General features: G+C 50.1%; 1 protein-coding gene across 2 annotated transcripts in view; it reads right to left on the reverse strand.

Moving 5' to 3' along the window:
- The window catches only part of ADAMTS2 (ADAM metallopeptidase with thrombospondin type 1 motif 2), a 312,393-nt gene that overhangs the window by 27,055 nt on the left and 269,255 nt on the right, over positions 1–16,083 (reverse strand). For both annotated transcript variants that reach the window (XM_049874524.1, XM_049874525.1), the window contains 5 exons: positions 15,782–15,927; positions 12,137–12,312; positions 8,185–8,318; positions 1,598–1,721; positions 453–533 (listed from right to left, as the gene is read on the reverse strand). In XM_049874524.1, coding sequence (XP_049730481.1) covers positions 453–533; positions 1,598–1,721; positions 8,185–8,318; positions 12,137–12,312; positions 15,782–15,927 — 661 coding nt within the window. The remainder of the gene's footprint in view (positions 1–452; positions 534–1,597; positions 1,722–8,184; positions 8,319–12,136; positions 12,313–15,781; positions 15,928–16,083) is intronic.

Below are 16,083 nucleotides of genomic sequence, written 5' to 3' on the forward strand. Positions count from 1 at the left end.
GCTGGACTTGGCGCCCTCTGGTTGGGAGGCAGAGGGAGGGCTGCCCAGGACCCTGCTGCCTGCAGATCCTGCCTGTCTTCCCATGGGTGGGGTCTTCCCATGGGTGGGGGCTTCCTGTGGGTGGAGTCTTCCCGTGGTGGTGGTGGGCTTGAGACCTGTGGGGTAGGGAGTCATCGGTCCTATGAATGGTGGGGGGCGGGGGCATGGCCTGAACACATGTCCTTCCACAGCTGCTGCTTGGGTAGCCCTCTGATTTTAACCCCTGGACTCTCCATTGGGTGATAACCCTAGAAAGGCCCACCAGATGCGCTAAGCCAGGGAAAGGTAGAGGTGGGGCTGACCCCTGGGCCTTCTACCCACCCCTGGAAAAGCCAGGTCTTGGACACGCCAAGCTGTCCTGGTGTAGAGGTGGCCTAATTATCAGCTGAAAGGGCTGGACCTTCGAGACTCACCCAGATGATGGCTGGTGGTGTCCACCTCTTGGATGAGCAGGTGTCTGGCTCCTGCCGGGATCTCGAACATCTTGATGTAGGCTTTGTTTGGATTTGGAAAGACAAAGGCAAATGAGAAAGAAAGAGTCCCACTTGAATTCGGACAAGGTAAGGAGGGTCCAGCTCCTCAAAGGCTCTCCCAAGGCCCTGGTATTTCTGGGATTTGAAGAAACCAACCAGAGAGGGATCAGCAGGAAGCTACTGTGTGTCATCTGGGGCCACAGCCCAGCAGGCAGTGCATCCTCTCCTACCTCTTTTGATCAGCTTCAGAATCACAACTCAGATACCCCTTCAGCTGCCTCATAGAAAGCATGGTGGGATTCCTGCAGGATGCCTGGGAATCCTAGTGCAGCATGAATCTAAGAGGCTCATGTCTAAGAGGTAGACCCTCAGCAAATTACTCAGCCTTTCTGGCCTCAGCCCCTCAATCTGTAGATTAAAGGTGCCATGGAGGTGGCAGCCCCAACACTTGATTTCAAGGGCCTTCCGTGGTATGGGCTTTGAACCAAAGTTGCTTTTCCCCACTTCAGAGGCTGACTGATGGAGGCCCAAAGGGGTGCAGTTGGCTACTGTAGCCTCAGCCAGGGGACTGAAGGTGAGGGAGAGGCTGGGGTCAGGAATGAGGCTCACCAGAGGGCTGTTTTCCCAGAATCTACCTCTGCAGAGACTCCAGCTTCCCTAGCCCTGTTCTGTGGCTCAGATGGGACAGTTCTACTGGCCTGGAGGCTGAAGGCTATGCTGACCAGCTCAGAGGAGTCCTGCTGACAGCCAGCTAGGGGCAGAACCAGAGAAGGAGCGAGCAATAGAGACAGGTCGGGTCAGGCAGCTCTGGAGGGCTGGGGAGGAAGAATCCTGTGCAGACCCCAGCCCTCAAATAAAGACATCTAAGACCCAACCCTGCACCTTATAGCCCAGGATTTTCTGCCTTACTCCCTGCTCCCTGTCTACCTAGGAGCCTGGCTGTAGTTGTCCCTGACTGAGGAGTCTCCCTCCACACCTCTCCTAGACCTTCACCCAGAGCAGTTATGAACCTGCATGCCGACAGAGGCCCATCCTGTGCACAGGCACTGGAGGTACTCAGTGCCAGGTGGAGGGGCATGGCTCACCTTGCTTCTTGGGCGAGCGTGTGAATGTCCCCTTGATCACTTTGCAGTGGCTGTTGTCTCCTCCACACACACCGCACTTGTCCTCCTGCTTGCTGGAGCCAATCACCCCATCACAGCCCACCTTCTGCAGGAGGGGGACACAGGGAAAACTTGAGACCCCACCCTCACTCTGGCCCTGGCCTGGCCATGACCCCAGGATCTCCCAAAATGGGTGGCACCTGTTCCTTCCTGCAGCCCCGAGGTCTGCACTTCCTTCTCAGCAGTTCACGATATGGTGGGAGGAGGCTGGGGGTGGGAGCAAGACAGAGAGCCCTGTGACCACAGGCACTACCCTTGGCCCAGCCTCAGTCCACCCATCCAGATGGTATGGCCATCAGAGGGCTCTGTGCAGCCTGAATAGGGTCTCATTCTGAGCTTGCCCGGCTCAGCTTAGCAGGTCTCTCAGGTCCTTTCCATCCTTACTGCTGTAAATCAAAGACCCGGCCTGGTTCCCCACACTGCTGTTTCCCTGGGGTGCCCCACAGCTCACCCTCCAGAAGTAGCCCCTGCAAGGCCCCCTCCAAAACCGAGGCCTCACATTACGCCCGAGGAAAACAACGTCCCCCGTAGTGTGCCTGAGGCTGTCTGGGAAGGAGGCAGCAAGACTTGGTGGAAACATGTTTGCCTCCCTTCTCTCAGGCCATCATCTCAACACTCCCACTCCAGTAGCTGAAAGCATTTTGGAGACCAAGAACCAAGGCACTGAGTTAGCCGTGACATGCCTGTGTCTAGGACCCTTGGGAGAACAGTAGCACATCCAGAGTCTTTCACCTCTGTGGCCCGGCAGCATCCATTCCCTGGCCATGGATGGTCTGTAGGGAGCCATCCTGCACTCTGATGGCAGGTGGTGACCCCACCAAACCCTCTCAGAGTGCAGCTGGGAGGGACTGCCTCTCCTCTAGTCTAGTCTGTGTCCTCCGCTCACCCCAGAGTGTTCGACAACATCATGAGTTTCCCTCTTCGCCCTGGCTGCCAGGAAGCTCAGAGCCAATTCTCCCCTCCAGATTTCTTCCACTACCACCTCTGGAGAGGCTGCTTCCTCTTCTTTTGCTCTTTGATTTTTGACTTTTGTCTTCCAATGACCTTTGAGGGGAGAGGCTCTTGACAATAAAGAGTTATAGAGCAATGGTTAATTTTTTAATGCATGGGTAAAAATTAATGATTTTTGGTTTCATGGGCCTAGTATTTTATCATAAGCCTTTGGAATCATTTTTGGAAGCGAGTAAGGTGCAAAACAATCAATAAAACGATCACGTTCATTTTTATTTTAATGATTCCAGATGAAAAAAATTTTAACAAAGGGCAGCAATATGATTAAAAAACAAAAATTGCCATCGAGTCACTTCCGACTCATAGCGACCCAATAGGCAACTTGACTGACAGGGAAAAAAGAGTTAGTCTTCCAAGGCACAGAAACCTGAGCTAAAAGTACAGACATACCACTTCTGGGCTGTGTAGCCTCAGGGCACATTATGCAAACTGTCTTAGTCTGTCTCCACATTTGTGACATGGGTGGGCTTGCAGGAAAGGTGCCATGAGGTGATCCCTGTAAAACATTCATACATAGCTGGGCACAGAGAAAGCCCTCAGTAAATGGGATGCTGAGAAGGAGAAAGGGGAGGAGGAAAGGGAGGAGGGGAAGAGAAGGAGGAGGAGGGGGCAGATGAGGAGGAAGAGGGAAAGTGGGAGGAAGACGAGAAACATGAGGAACAGGAAGAGGAAGAAGAAAAGGAGGAGGAAGAGAAGAATAAGGAGGAGGAGGAGGACGGGGAGAGGGGAGAATCCCTTTCTTAGGGTGGTACCCTCCCCTCTAGACTCCCCTGGAGGCAGGGGAAGATTGCCTCTGCTCCTGCTTCTAACCTGGGGGTGAGGTTAGTGAGAAGGTTTCCAATATTTTCTCTGCCTGCCTGCCTGCAGAGCAAACTGGAGGAGGGAGAAGTCTCAGTGGCTAGGGCATCAGGCTGTGCACGCTGGGCACACAGGGGCAGTGAGGGGAAGATGTGCCCCTGGACCCTGAGGTGGACTTGACGGAGGCCAGCTCAGATGAGATCATTGGATTCGGCTGAGTATCAACTCGGATTTAGGAGTTCTGCACTGATTCATACGCTCCTTATAAAAAGGGTTGGAGCCAGTTTACAACCAAAGACATATTGAATGGAAATTCAACGGATTGCAAAATCTGGACAGAGAAACAATGAAGCAACACGCTAAATTTTAAAACAGTTGCTCTAAGGAAGATTTTGTTCAACAGTTGCTCTAAGGAAGATTTTGTTCTGGGCTTCATAGAAGCGAGGCAAAAGGAAAACAGAATAAATTAGCTACTTGGTTTGTCAAACTTTGAAAGATATCAAAATGGCCTGCTATCATTTTTCCTTTATTCTAAGACACCTCTTTTTTTTTACCTTTTATTTTTTCTGAAATCAGGGTGTATTTGATTATCAGTCAAGAGGGCCTTGCCTGGCTTTGCCTGCCACCTAGAGGAGTGTTTTTGTCTGGGAACTTGAGGTGCTGTGAACCAGGCCCAGGCAAGCACCACCCCTGGCTTGGTGACTATCTATCTTTGGACAGCATCTACTGTCTATTGGCCTTCAGGAGAAGCTGTTTAATGCCTAGCATTGTGGAGCTGCATTCGGGGCAGGGGGTGGTGAGTGGAGGTGGTGGTGGTGATACTAAGACTCTAATCAAATAGAAAAGACCAATGAAGCCCAGGTTCTTAGACTGGCCTGAAATGTCACCTTAGATCCTAAAGGGGCTAAAGGAGTCCAGGTGACAGCTCAGGTTGGGATGCCACGGGTCCCCCATGGCTCTGCATGGCTGCTGCCAGCTATAGCCAATGGCCAGAGGAGCTGACAGGTTAGATTTCACATCAGTGCAAGCCAAGGGGAAGGAGTTGGTAGCAATCCTGGGGTGAATGTCATCACGGGGAGAGGCTGTTGTTAGGTGCTGTCCAGTTGGTTCTGACTCATAGCGACACTATGTAAAACAGAACAAAACACTGCCCAGTTCTGCACCATCCTGACAATCATTGCTATGTTTGAGCCCATTGTTGAAGCCACTGTGTCAATCCATCTTGTTGAGGGTCTTCCTCTTTTTTACTGACCCCCTACCAAGCATGATAGCCTTCTCCAGTGACTGGTACCTCCTGATAACATGTCCCAAGTATGTGAGAAGTCTCACCATCCTCGCTTTTAAGAAGCATTTTGGCTATACTTCTTCAAAGACAGACTTGTTCATTCTTCTGGCAGTCCACAGAACGTCCAATATTCTTTGCCAACACCATATTTCAAAGGCATCAATTCTGCTTCATTCTTCCTTATTCGTTGTCCAGCTTTTGCATGCATATCCTTAGTCCTCAAAGTGACATCTTTGCTTTTTTAACACTTTATAGAGGTCTTTTGCAGCAGATTTACCTAATGCAATATGTCATTTGATTTCCTGATTGCCGCTTCCACAGGCATTGATTGTGGATCCAAGAAAAATAAAATCCTTTACAACTTCCATATTTTCTCTGTTTTTCATGATGTTGCTTATTAGTCCAGTTGTTAGGATTTTTGCTTTCTCTATGTTGAAGTGTAATCCATACTGAAGGCTGTAGACTTTGATCTTCATCAGTAAGTGCATCAAGTCCTCTTCGCTTTCAGCAAGCAAGGTTGTGTCATTTGCATATCACAGGTTGTTAATGAGTCTTCCTCCAATCCTTATGCCACATTCTTCTTCGTATTGTCTGGTTTCTAGGATTATTTGCTTAGCATACAGATTCAATAAGTATGGTGAACGGATGCAACCTTTTCTGAATTTAAACCACACAGTACCCTCTTGTTCTGTTAGAATAACTGCCTCTTGGTCCATGTACAGCTTCCTCATGAGCACAATTAAGTGCGCACCCTCTGAAATGTTATCCTTAGTTTGTTATGATCCACACAGTCAAATGCCTTTGTATAGTCAATAAAACACAGGTACACAGCTTTCTGGTACTCTCTGCTTTTAGCCAAGATTCATCAGATATCAGCAGTGATATCCCTCATTCCACGTCCTCTTCTGAATCCAGCTTGAATTTCTGGCAATTTCCTATCAATGTGTGCTACAACTCTTTTTGAATGATCTTCAACAAAATTTTACTTGGGTATGATATTAATGATACTGCTCAATACTTTGTGCATTCTTTTGGATCACCTTTCTTTGGAATGGGCACAAAATATGAATGTCTTCCAGTCAGTTGGCCAGGTAGCCAGCTGTCTTCCAAATTTCTTGGCGTAGATGAGTGACAGCATCTACCATTTCATCCGTTTGTTGAGACATCTCAAATTAGTATTTCGCCAATTCCTGGAGCCTTGTTTTTCACCAATGCCTTCAGTGCAGTTTGGACTTCTTCCTTTAGTACCATCAGTTCTTGATCATATATACTACCACCTGAAATGGTTGAACACTGACCAATTCTTTTTGGTACAGTGACTCTGGGTATTCCTTCTATTTTCTTTTAATGCTTCCTGGGTTGTTCAATATTTTCCCCATAGAACCCGCCAATATTGCAACTAGAGGATTAAATTTTTTCTTCAGTTCTTTCAGCTTGAGAAATGTCGAGCATGTTCTCCCCTTTTGGTTTTCTAACTCCAGGTCTTTGCACATTTCACTATGATACTTTATCTTCTTGAGCTGCCCTTTGAAATCTCTCGTTCAGCTTTTACTTTATCGTTCCTTCCATTTGCTTTAGCTTGCTCTTTTAGTTACTCAAGAGCAAGTTTCAGAGTCTCTTCTGACATCCACTTTAGTCTTTTCTTTCTTTCCTGTCTTTTTAATGACCTTTTGCTTTTGGGGAGAGGGAGCATATTTAATGAGGTGCTTCTTTCCATTCCTATGTTATAAAATCCTATTGATTAGATTAGAATCAGGAAACATGCTAGTTTATTTCAAATTTTCCCTTTTTTATAATAGTTTTAGATAACATATTTTGGTGGCATGTTTTTGCTATCTCTTTAACAAAGAGTACGATCTGCTACCTTGATACAGCAAAAACATGCCACCAAAATATGTTATCTAAAACTATTATAAAAGGTGAGCCTTGTTTAAAGCTTTGATTCTATTTGATTCCCTGGTCCATATGTGTGTGTGTCTTTGTTCATCTCATGTATCTCTTGCTGTCATTCCACTTTTAACCTTCCTGAGTCATTGTGTTTTGATATTCTGTAACTGACAGCATCCATTGGGTATTATTTTTGACCTAGTATTAAGAATTTCACACTTGTACGTATTGTTATGGTATATTTAATCTTTCTTTTGTCCTTTTTGTGTGTATTTTCAATCTTTCCTTTCTGTCTCATTTTTTCTATCTTTTGCAATATGTAATATATATGTAAAAATATGTATATATATTCTCCATTCAAACTTTTCTGCTTTCATCCATTTGAAAATACTATTAATTAATAAACTAGTCAATCTGTTGCTCTTTCATTGTCCATGTCAAGAATGAAGTTATATCCCTTCCCACAAAGATGGCCAATTAGTGCTCTTACTTCCTCCTGGTATGTTTGCAACCATACTCACTTCTGTCATCTAAATCTAATTCTACTAATTATTAGAAAATCTAATTACAGTCTTTCTTGTGCTTGCTGCCTGTCCTTTGCTATCCTGACACCCATTTGTGAATATTTTGTTCTGTCCCCTCTGAGCCAGCTGTGTGGCTTGGCCTCCACCCCCTAGGCTTCTGGTGCTGTGGCATCTTGGGGGAGCTCCTTCAATGTTTGCTGGGGTCCTTCTCAGACAACCCAAGTGCAGGGAAGCCTGGAAGTAGACCCCCGGCTGTCCAAGTCCACCTCCCCTTGCTTCCAGCTATCCCCTCCACACCCAGGTGCTTGTGGAATTCTGCCAGGCTCTGTTAGACCTTCCTGAGGACACTGTCATTCCTCAGGATGGTCAGACGCATTGGCCCTCTGTGGCAGCCACAGTCAGTCCTGTCTATGTACAACCTAGTGAAGGCTTCCTGTTGTTTCTAAAGGAATATGCCAGTTCAAGGCTGTACTCATGATGCTACTATATGCCAAGGCTACCCCATAGGTGTTTCTTGTGGCCACCTAAGGTAGATGCCAAGGACATAATAATAAAGGACAACCCAGGAAGGCATTTCTACCAAGGGCCAACCAACACACTCCATCTGGGCATTTTTCTGATGGCTACCTCTATCCAAGAGCACAAAGTCCAGGACCCAGTAGAGTGCAGGGATGCGGCAATGTGTCACCTTAAGGGGTCAACTGTGGACCATAGCATCATCATCACCTGGGGAGCTTGTCAAATCTCTTGCTATGCCACAGATCGTGGAATCAGAATCTCTGAGGTGGAGCCCTGCTCCCCAGGTGAGACTCGTAGGCTCACTCGAGTTGCAGAGTCCCTGGCATGGGGAGGGGGTCGTTCCATATTTGCTGGGAGACTGCTCTGCACCAGGTGCTGTTCCCATAATTTGCATGCTTAACCTCAGTGAATCTTCCCAAACACCCCAAGAAGGGGAGGCGATTACACTAGACCCCAAGATGCTGTGCCTCACCGCCCATACTTACCTTGCAGTCCCCACGCACACAGAGGCTGAAGGCATCCTTGTAGGAGCAGCGTGTCCCGTCGTGCACCATGCGCTTCATGGACACCACCTCCCCAGTCTCCCTGGACTCGCAGTATAGATGGCAGCGCTCCTTGGCTGGGGAGAAATAGCAGGTGTGGTGGAGCCTGACTGTGCCACCCCCCAGGGCTTTTTTTTTTTTTTTTGCCAGAGAGAACGACCAGTTTTGTCTCCCACTGGGCCTGCTTGATTCACCTGCCCGTCCCCAGGCTGCCTGCCCCCCTGGGTTGGGAGAGAAAGTGAAAGGGGGCAGATGACTCCAATCCCCTGGTGTTTCTGAGCCTGTGACCCTGGTGGTATTGGATTTAGGAAAATTTCCACAAGTTGGAGTCCTTGGATGGTGCAAATGTTTGCCAACTGCAAGGTTGGTGGTTCCAACCCACCCAAAGGTGACTCAAAGAGAGGTCTGGTGACCTGCTTCCAAAAAATCAGCCATTGAAAAGTCTATGGATTACAGTTCTCTGACACACACGGGGTGGCGATGAGTTGGACCTGACATCAGTGGCAACTTTTTTTTTTTTTTCCATAAGTGAGTCAGGTTTTTTTTAGTTGTCTGATTCCTGAGACCCTGTCCAGAAACTCCTGACACTGTCTGTGGAGAAGTAAATTGCTGTTTGCCTGGTCTTGACCTGAAGAACCTTTTCACAGTCAGCTTTCTCTGAAACCTCTAAGCCTCCTTGATTCAGCCATAGATTCCTGCCCCTTTCCTCCTTAGTATTATCTCAGAGGTAAATAAGTTACTAGTTATTATTTGATGTCCATCTACCTTTCCTGCCAGACCACAGCCTCCAAGAGGGGTATCATGTGTTGAATAGTATCCCTCCCAAAATTCATGTCCACCTGAGACCTCAGATTGTGGCCTAATTTGGAAATAGGGTCCTTCCCAATGCAATTAATTAATATTGGGGAAGCCCTAAAACCAATGACTGGTGTATTTATAAGAAGAAGAAAGAACACACAGAGAGACAGATGACAAGAAGGTCATGTGAAGACAGAGGCAGAAATTGGAAGAGGCAGGGAAGGATCCTCCCCTACAGTGTTCAGAAAGAGCATGGCCTGGCTGATTGCTTGCTTCTGGATTTCTAGCCTCCAGAACAGAGAGAACAAATTTCTGTTATTCTGGTAATTTGTGGTGGCAGTACCAGGAGAAGACAGCCAGGGAGTCACCCCACCTGCTATGCTCAGCCCCCATCCCTGCACTGGTGTAGGGGCAGGACTGGCACCGCTCACTATTGCTTCTAGAAGAGCTAACAAATGGAGTGATGGTTTAAGGTGGTAGAGAGGCTCATGCCCCAGCCACCCTCTCCAGCCCGAATCCCTGAGAGGAACCAAAGTTATGTTTTATAATTCCACCATGAGTGAGGGAAAAAAACTAAAAAGAAAAAGAAAGCCAGTTGCTGTTGAGGTGTTTCTGACTCATAGCAACCCTACAGGACAGTGTAGAGCTCCTCCATAGGGTTTCTGAGGAGCGGCTGGTGGATTCGAACTGTCAGCCTTTTGGTTAGCAGCCGTAGCTCTTAACCATTGCACCACCAGAGCTCCTTTACAGAAGGAGAGTGCCACATCTTTCTCCCTGAGTCAGAGAGAAGGAGGCCCAAAACGGACTAACATCAACTGATGAATTTACTGCAAATGCCTAGCATAGCCACACTGAAGGAGGTGGGGAAGACAAGAATTAACCAAAGTAACCTTGGAAAACTATCTTGACTGAAGACTCTTGGGCTAAGACAATAAGAACTGTACATAATTGTTGTGACCTAGTTCATAAAGGTGTTTCTCGTGGTGGAATTTGTTCGAGATTCTGAAACCACTTTATAGGTCCACTGGAATTGAACTAATAAGCAATTGCATTATAGATTCTGAGAAAGAGGTTACAAATAAGGAAATCGGGGGGTGAAAATGAACCCTGTGATGATGGACTAGAATCAGAGGGATCAGTATAAACGTGTAGCTTTTAATACGTATGCTGAGAGAGAAACTCAGAAATAGAGATGGTGTGAGTGTGTGGGCTTGTATACATATGTGCTGTTATGGATTTAATTGTGTCCCCCCAAAATATGTATTGAAATCCTGGCCCATATACCTATAAATAGGATCCTGTTTGGAATCAGGGGTTTCTTTGTTAACATTAATTTGGTCATGTCCAAGTAGGTGGGTTCTAAACTTAATCACTTTTGAGTTATAAAAAGAGCAGACCTGAGACAAACACAGACACACACAGACATACATGCACATGCACACACGCACACACACGGGAAAAGACAGACACCACGTGAGGATTGTCTACAAGCCAAGGAACCAAGGAATAGCCAGGACTATGGACAAGGAAGAAATAGACATGGCTGAGACCCTGATTTGGACTTCCAGCCTCTGGAACTGTGAGAAAATACATTTCTGTTCTTTAAAGCCACTCACTAATGTATCTTGGTTACAGCTGCATTTGCAAACTAAGGCACATGTGTTTCCTAGCTCTGTCCACTGAGTCAGTGATGGCCCAGGGCATGGCCAACTCTAGTGACTCCAACACAAGTCATCTTGGGCACATAGTTAACCTATCTATGCCTCGATTTCCCCATCCATAAATAAGGGTCTTACCTACCTCCTATGGTTCCTGAGCGTCAGTACACGTAAAGCACTTAAAGCCATGTCTGGGACATAGTAGGTACTTGGCCAGCATGAACTGGTATTGTTTTTCCCTTTCCCTATGCTCCATTGAGAGCCCCCTCCCTCCTCAGGGCCTTGGGGAGATGCTGGGGCTCCAAGTTCTGAAAGTCCAGCCCCTCCACCTCCCCAAGGGCCAGGTGAGCAGAAAGATGCCCAGGCTTGTCCTCCCATGTGGTCAGCTTTGCTGAAGGCCCATGGCCCTGCTCCTTGGATTAACTTGGTGTCCATAGGGGGAGAGTCTGGGCACCTTTGTAAAGCTGGCTCAGCAACCTCTGTGGTATGGGTGCTGTGAGGCCTGTCCGTATGAAATACTGGGAACCAGGGATAGACTTCAGCACACAGGAGCTGTGGATGAGCATCCTACCCCCCAACCCAGTCTGGTCATAGCACCCCAGTTGTCCTTTGAGAAACCACTCCTCTCACCCCTTCTGCAAGACTCAAACCCCACCCTCCAGCTTCAAGAGAGGGTGTGCCCCACCCCTGGCCATAGTGGCTCAGTCTAGAAAGACGTGGGCTCCATTGTGGCTGAAAGCACCAGGACAGGGAAGGTTTCTTTCATCTGAGGTTTCTGAGCTCATAGGGTATGAGGTGCCAGTTGCTGAGGCCATTCCTGCCTCATACAGAGGGAGACAGGCCAACACTGAGGAAACCAAAGCTGAGAGAAGTAGAATGAAGCCCTGGAACTATCACAAGTACCTTGGTCTAGCCATGCCTGAAGCTGCCAGACTTCCCAGTTCCGTGAACCAATAAATGCCTTTTAATGCTTAAACCTGCTTGAGTTCTGCTTTCTGACACTTGCCACTGAGATTCCTGACTAAAAGATGAGAAGTGCAGAGGTAACCTGGTTCCTTGTCAGGGGTCTGGCTGCCTTCAGCTCTGCCCTCACCCCCATCCCTGGAGCCCGTCTAACTGTGCAACTCTGGCCTCATTCACCAGATGGTGACTGTGGGAGCCAAGCACCCACTAAGCCTTTTGCCTGGCTCCCCAGCCCAGCATCATTGTCCAAGCCCAGTGTTCTGGCTCCTCTGGGACTGCAGCCTCACCTGAGTCTTGACCCCAGCCCCGAGAGTAGACCCCAGCACCCACACTGGCCAGGTTGGTCTCTGCTGTCAGCCCAGGTGTTGCCCACACCCTTGCCCCAAGCAGAATCCAGGGCACAGAACACTGGTGTCCACCCCTGCTTGCCTGCCCAGGCCTGTCTCCTGGGTGCCCACTGCCCCCCAGAGGCTCACCCTCCCGATGCTCATGGGGCAGCCAGTGGTGCTGGGCATCACCATACTCGAAGTACAGGTCCCACTGGCGGCACTGCTCCTCACGGAAATCAGCCAGGGAGTCAGGGCAGTCCTGGGGGTTGCAGAGCTGGAAATCGTAGCCAAGGCCTGAGCAGGTGCGGCCCCCATTGGCTGGGCTGGAGAGAAAGCAGAGGCCTTGAGCTTGGTGCCACAAAACAGAGCCTAGTGCTCAGGGCCGCTGAGCACTTGTGGGATCCTTGCATAACAGGCTTGGGGGGTGGGGGGCAGCTCTGCTGAGGGAGGTGACCCAGCCCTGCCCTGTCCCTGTCACAGGAACCAGGCAACTCTCCAGGCTCCAGGCCTCAGGCCCTGGGATGGGACAGGCTGCACCTCTCCCTCACGGGCTCCCTGTGCACACTGCCAGCACCATCAAATCACTGTGATTGTTATTGAACAATGGCCTATATGACTGGGTATTTGGGCTCTGCCTTACTCACAGGCCATGGGCCCAGAACGGCAGGGGCTAGGTGAGGCTCGCTGAGCATCAGTTTTGTGGCACTGACACACAAGGGGAACTCAGAAGCCCTTCTGAGATAGTGGGGTCCTGTGTGCATTTGGCCTGAGCCAGAGCTGGGCACATAGTGTATGCTACCTTCATGCTGGTTTTCTCCCCATCTCAGGGAGATGTGGGAGGCGTTTCTGTGATTCCCTCACTTCAGTGAGAACAGTGCCAACCCACAAACCACTGCCCTACAGAAAAAGAAAAAGCCTCCCTTCCCCCAGCTCTGGGTTGGCAGGATCCCTCTGGTGGGCAGGACGCCCCTGGCAGGCAGGGCAGCTTTGGGAGTAGCCAGGAGACCTGGGCACGCAAGACACGCAGAACCCAAGCCTCCATCCTGTCCCCAGGATTGGCACCTGAGACTCAGGCAAAAGTCTCACTCTGTCAAAGCAAGCGTGGCAACAGCTACTGCATGGGAGAGGCAGCAATAAAGGAGCTTACTTCCATAAGGCCCCTTGCATGGTATTAGGCTCTCAAGGGCAGACAGTGGAAAGAATGATGCAAAAAATTTTGCTGAGAAAGAATCAAAAGGCCTTCATGTTTGAAGGCGAGAATGAAAGAAATGACTGTGTTGTGATTTACAGCCTGCTGACTGATGGGGCCAGAGAACCAGCAACAACACCACCAAGGGTGGCATTGGAAGGAGGGTGCAGGCCTGGGTGCAGGAGGAGCCAGGAGACCGTGGGTGTCCCTGCTCAGGAGCCCCGAAGTGGCGACTTGTGTTCCCTGGGTGCAGTAGCTATTCTGGAAATCATGGGAGGGGCCAGGATGCCCAGACAGAAGCCATATTAATTCGGATGGAAATCCGTGTTATGACTGAAATAGAATGTTAGCAGTGGAATTCAGAGGAAATGTGGTAGGAAGAGCAGGTGAAGAAGCTGTAGACTGTAGTTTGCTTTCAATTTTGCAATCACAAGAGTGGGGAGGGCTAAGAACACAGGCGGAATTCAATCTGATGGAACAGAGGGCCAGCAGCAAGCACCTTCTTCTGTATTGCCACACCCATGTTGTCTGATGGCCATGGGTGCATGGAGGAAGTTCCAGGACTGGGTGTGGGCTGGGTGTTTTGTGACTGATGGGGCTACAGGCAGTTGGGGGAGGATTGCCCCCACTGCTCTTCTCCCTGTCCCTTGCTGCCACCACCAGGGAGAGCTGGATCACAGGGGGTGCAAGTGGGGAGCGTAAGAGAGAGCACATGCGCTCCTCCGGGGCCAGGCCTGGGAGTGAGTCCTCTGTACCCTCAGAACCCAGTTGTGGCCAGCCCTGAGTCAGGCACAGGGAGTCGGGGCCTGAACCCCAGGGGTGAGGTCAGATCTGCTCTCCCGACTGCACCCTGGGCCTGTTACTCCATTCACATATGAGGGGGCAGCAGACACTAGTAGCATTTATGGAGCACCTGCTGCACGCCAGGCATGTGCTGTGGAGACAGGACAATGTGGTCCTTGCCCAGGACCCAGTAGTCTCCTGCAATGCTGTCTCCCCTCTTCCTCTGACTCATTTTGAGACATGCGTTAAAGCCCTCTGGGTGGGGGGGGGGCCTGAGGAGGGGGTGGAGAGCCCCTGAGCCCCTTGCTACATCTGCTCCTGGCCAGGATGGCAGCCTGGAGATTCCAGGCAGAAGGAGGGGAGGAGAAGGCTCACTCAAAAGCTGGGCTCGGGGGCTTCAGGCAAGGTGCCCCCAGGGTGTGGGCTCTTACTCCCTGGATCCCGGTCCTGGGCCCCTCCCTGAACCCTCACCCTCCGCCTGGCCTACCCACATGGACTCACTTGATCCTCCCTTCCCTGCTTCTGCTGATGGTCTCTGGCCCCAGTGGTCAGTTCAGGGTCTGGCCAGACTGAACAGAACATGGAAACTGCTGCATAGGCCGAAGCACAGTGAACTCTGGAAGCCCAGCCAGGCAGTCTGGACTTACCCTGAGACCTGTGGAGTCAAACTTTGAGGGTCACAGGCTCCTCTGAGAAGTTGATGTGAAGCTAGAGACCTGCTCCCCCAGAAAAATGCTCACGCACAAAATCTCATACAATTTCTCAGAACCTGGAGCCCTGCTGAGGCCATGGCCAGGGCCATGGAAAGGTAACAAGTCTGGGACTGATGCTTAGGGGTTATGGCCCCAACCCAAGTATGCAGGAGGGTTTGAGTGGGTGAAGGAGGTGAGAGAAGTAGGCCGGGTGGGGCCCATGGAGCGGGCAGCCTGAGCTCACTGCCCACCAGCCTGTATTTGAGCCCAGCATTGCTATGGCATCCAATGTAGAAGCTGGAAACCTGTTACTGTTTTTTAAATGTTCATATCTCCAGATACTTAACGTTTTCAGGTAAATTAAAAAAAAATTCCTTTTTAATAGCCTACAGAAAGAGACAAATGCCACATGTCTCCAGGCAGCCCGTACAGCTGCAGTATAAGGCCTCGGATAGGCAGATGGAAGGCCAGAAGGGCGTTAATGTCTCCATTCCGGGGACTGCACATGCTCTCACAACTCCACGAGGAGGCCCTGGGGTGACTACTGGCTCTAGGTCACACAGTGTGCCACAGGCCACAGACTCTGGCTCCATAGCCCTTGCTCTTGACGGGGACACTACACTGGATGTCCTATAGGTTGTATCTCCCCTGGGCAGCTGGACATGGGTAGTGTTTTGCTGACCCTGCCTCTCACCTGATTGAAGACAGCTGCTGCTTGGCTGTGGCAGCCCCTGCTCAGGCTCCCAGCATTCTGAGGGCCGAAAAAGCCCTCCTCTTCTTCTCTTTTCCCCCTCTGTTCCACCTGCTATCCTTGATACCCTTGACTAGGAAGGGCAGAGTACACTGGAGTCTAGAGTAGGGCTGCAGTCCAGGTGGGGAGTGGCTGCAGGCTGTGGGTCAGGAGACCAGGTCTCCAGGTCTCCAGGGTCAGCTCTGCTCCTCCTACAGGCTGTGTGGCCTGGGGGCATGCAACCTCCTTCTCTGAGTTTCAGCTTCCTGTAGACGGGGTGAGGAGTGGCCAGGGCTGCCTGCGCCTGCACCTTCTCTAGAACTACTGTACAAACAGAGCCGGCTAGCCAGGGGCCCCAGCCACCTCAGAAGGGTAAAGGAACAGTGGGGCCAACTCACTGTGGGTTGTCACACTGGCGGGTCCTGAACTTCACACCTGTGCCACAAGTGCGTGAACAGGAGCCAAACGGACTCCAGGCGCCCCAGTTTCCGTCCCGCTTGAGAATGTCAGGTGTTAGCCAGATGCAGTGTCCTTTAAAGCAGTGCTGAAAGACAGAGGTAGGGCATCAGGGTCTGCCACTGGCTCTTCAGCCTGTGACACCTGTGATATCTGCCCTGTGCCCGGTCATGGAGTATCTGACCCTATCCTGCCCCTACAAGCTCAGAGCCCAGTTGGGAAGACAGACCTCATACAATCAATG

The sequence above is a fragment of the Elephas maximus genome, chromosome 2 (assembly GCF_024166365.1).
Source record: "Elephas maximus indicus isolate mEleMax1 chromosome 2, mEleMax1 primary haplotype, whole genome shotgun sequence".
Lineage (NCBI taxonomy): Eukaryota > Metazoa > Chordata > Mammalia > Proboscidea > Elephantidae > Elephas > Elephas maximus.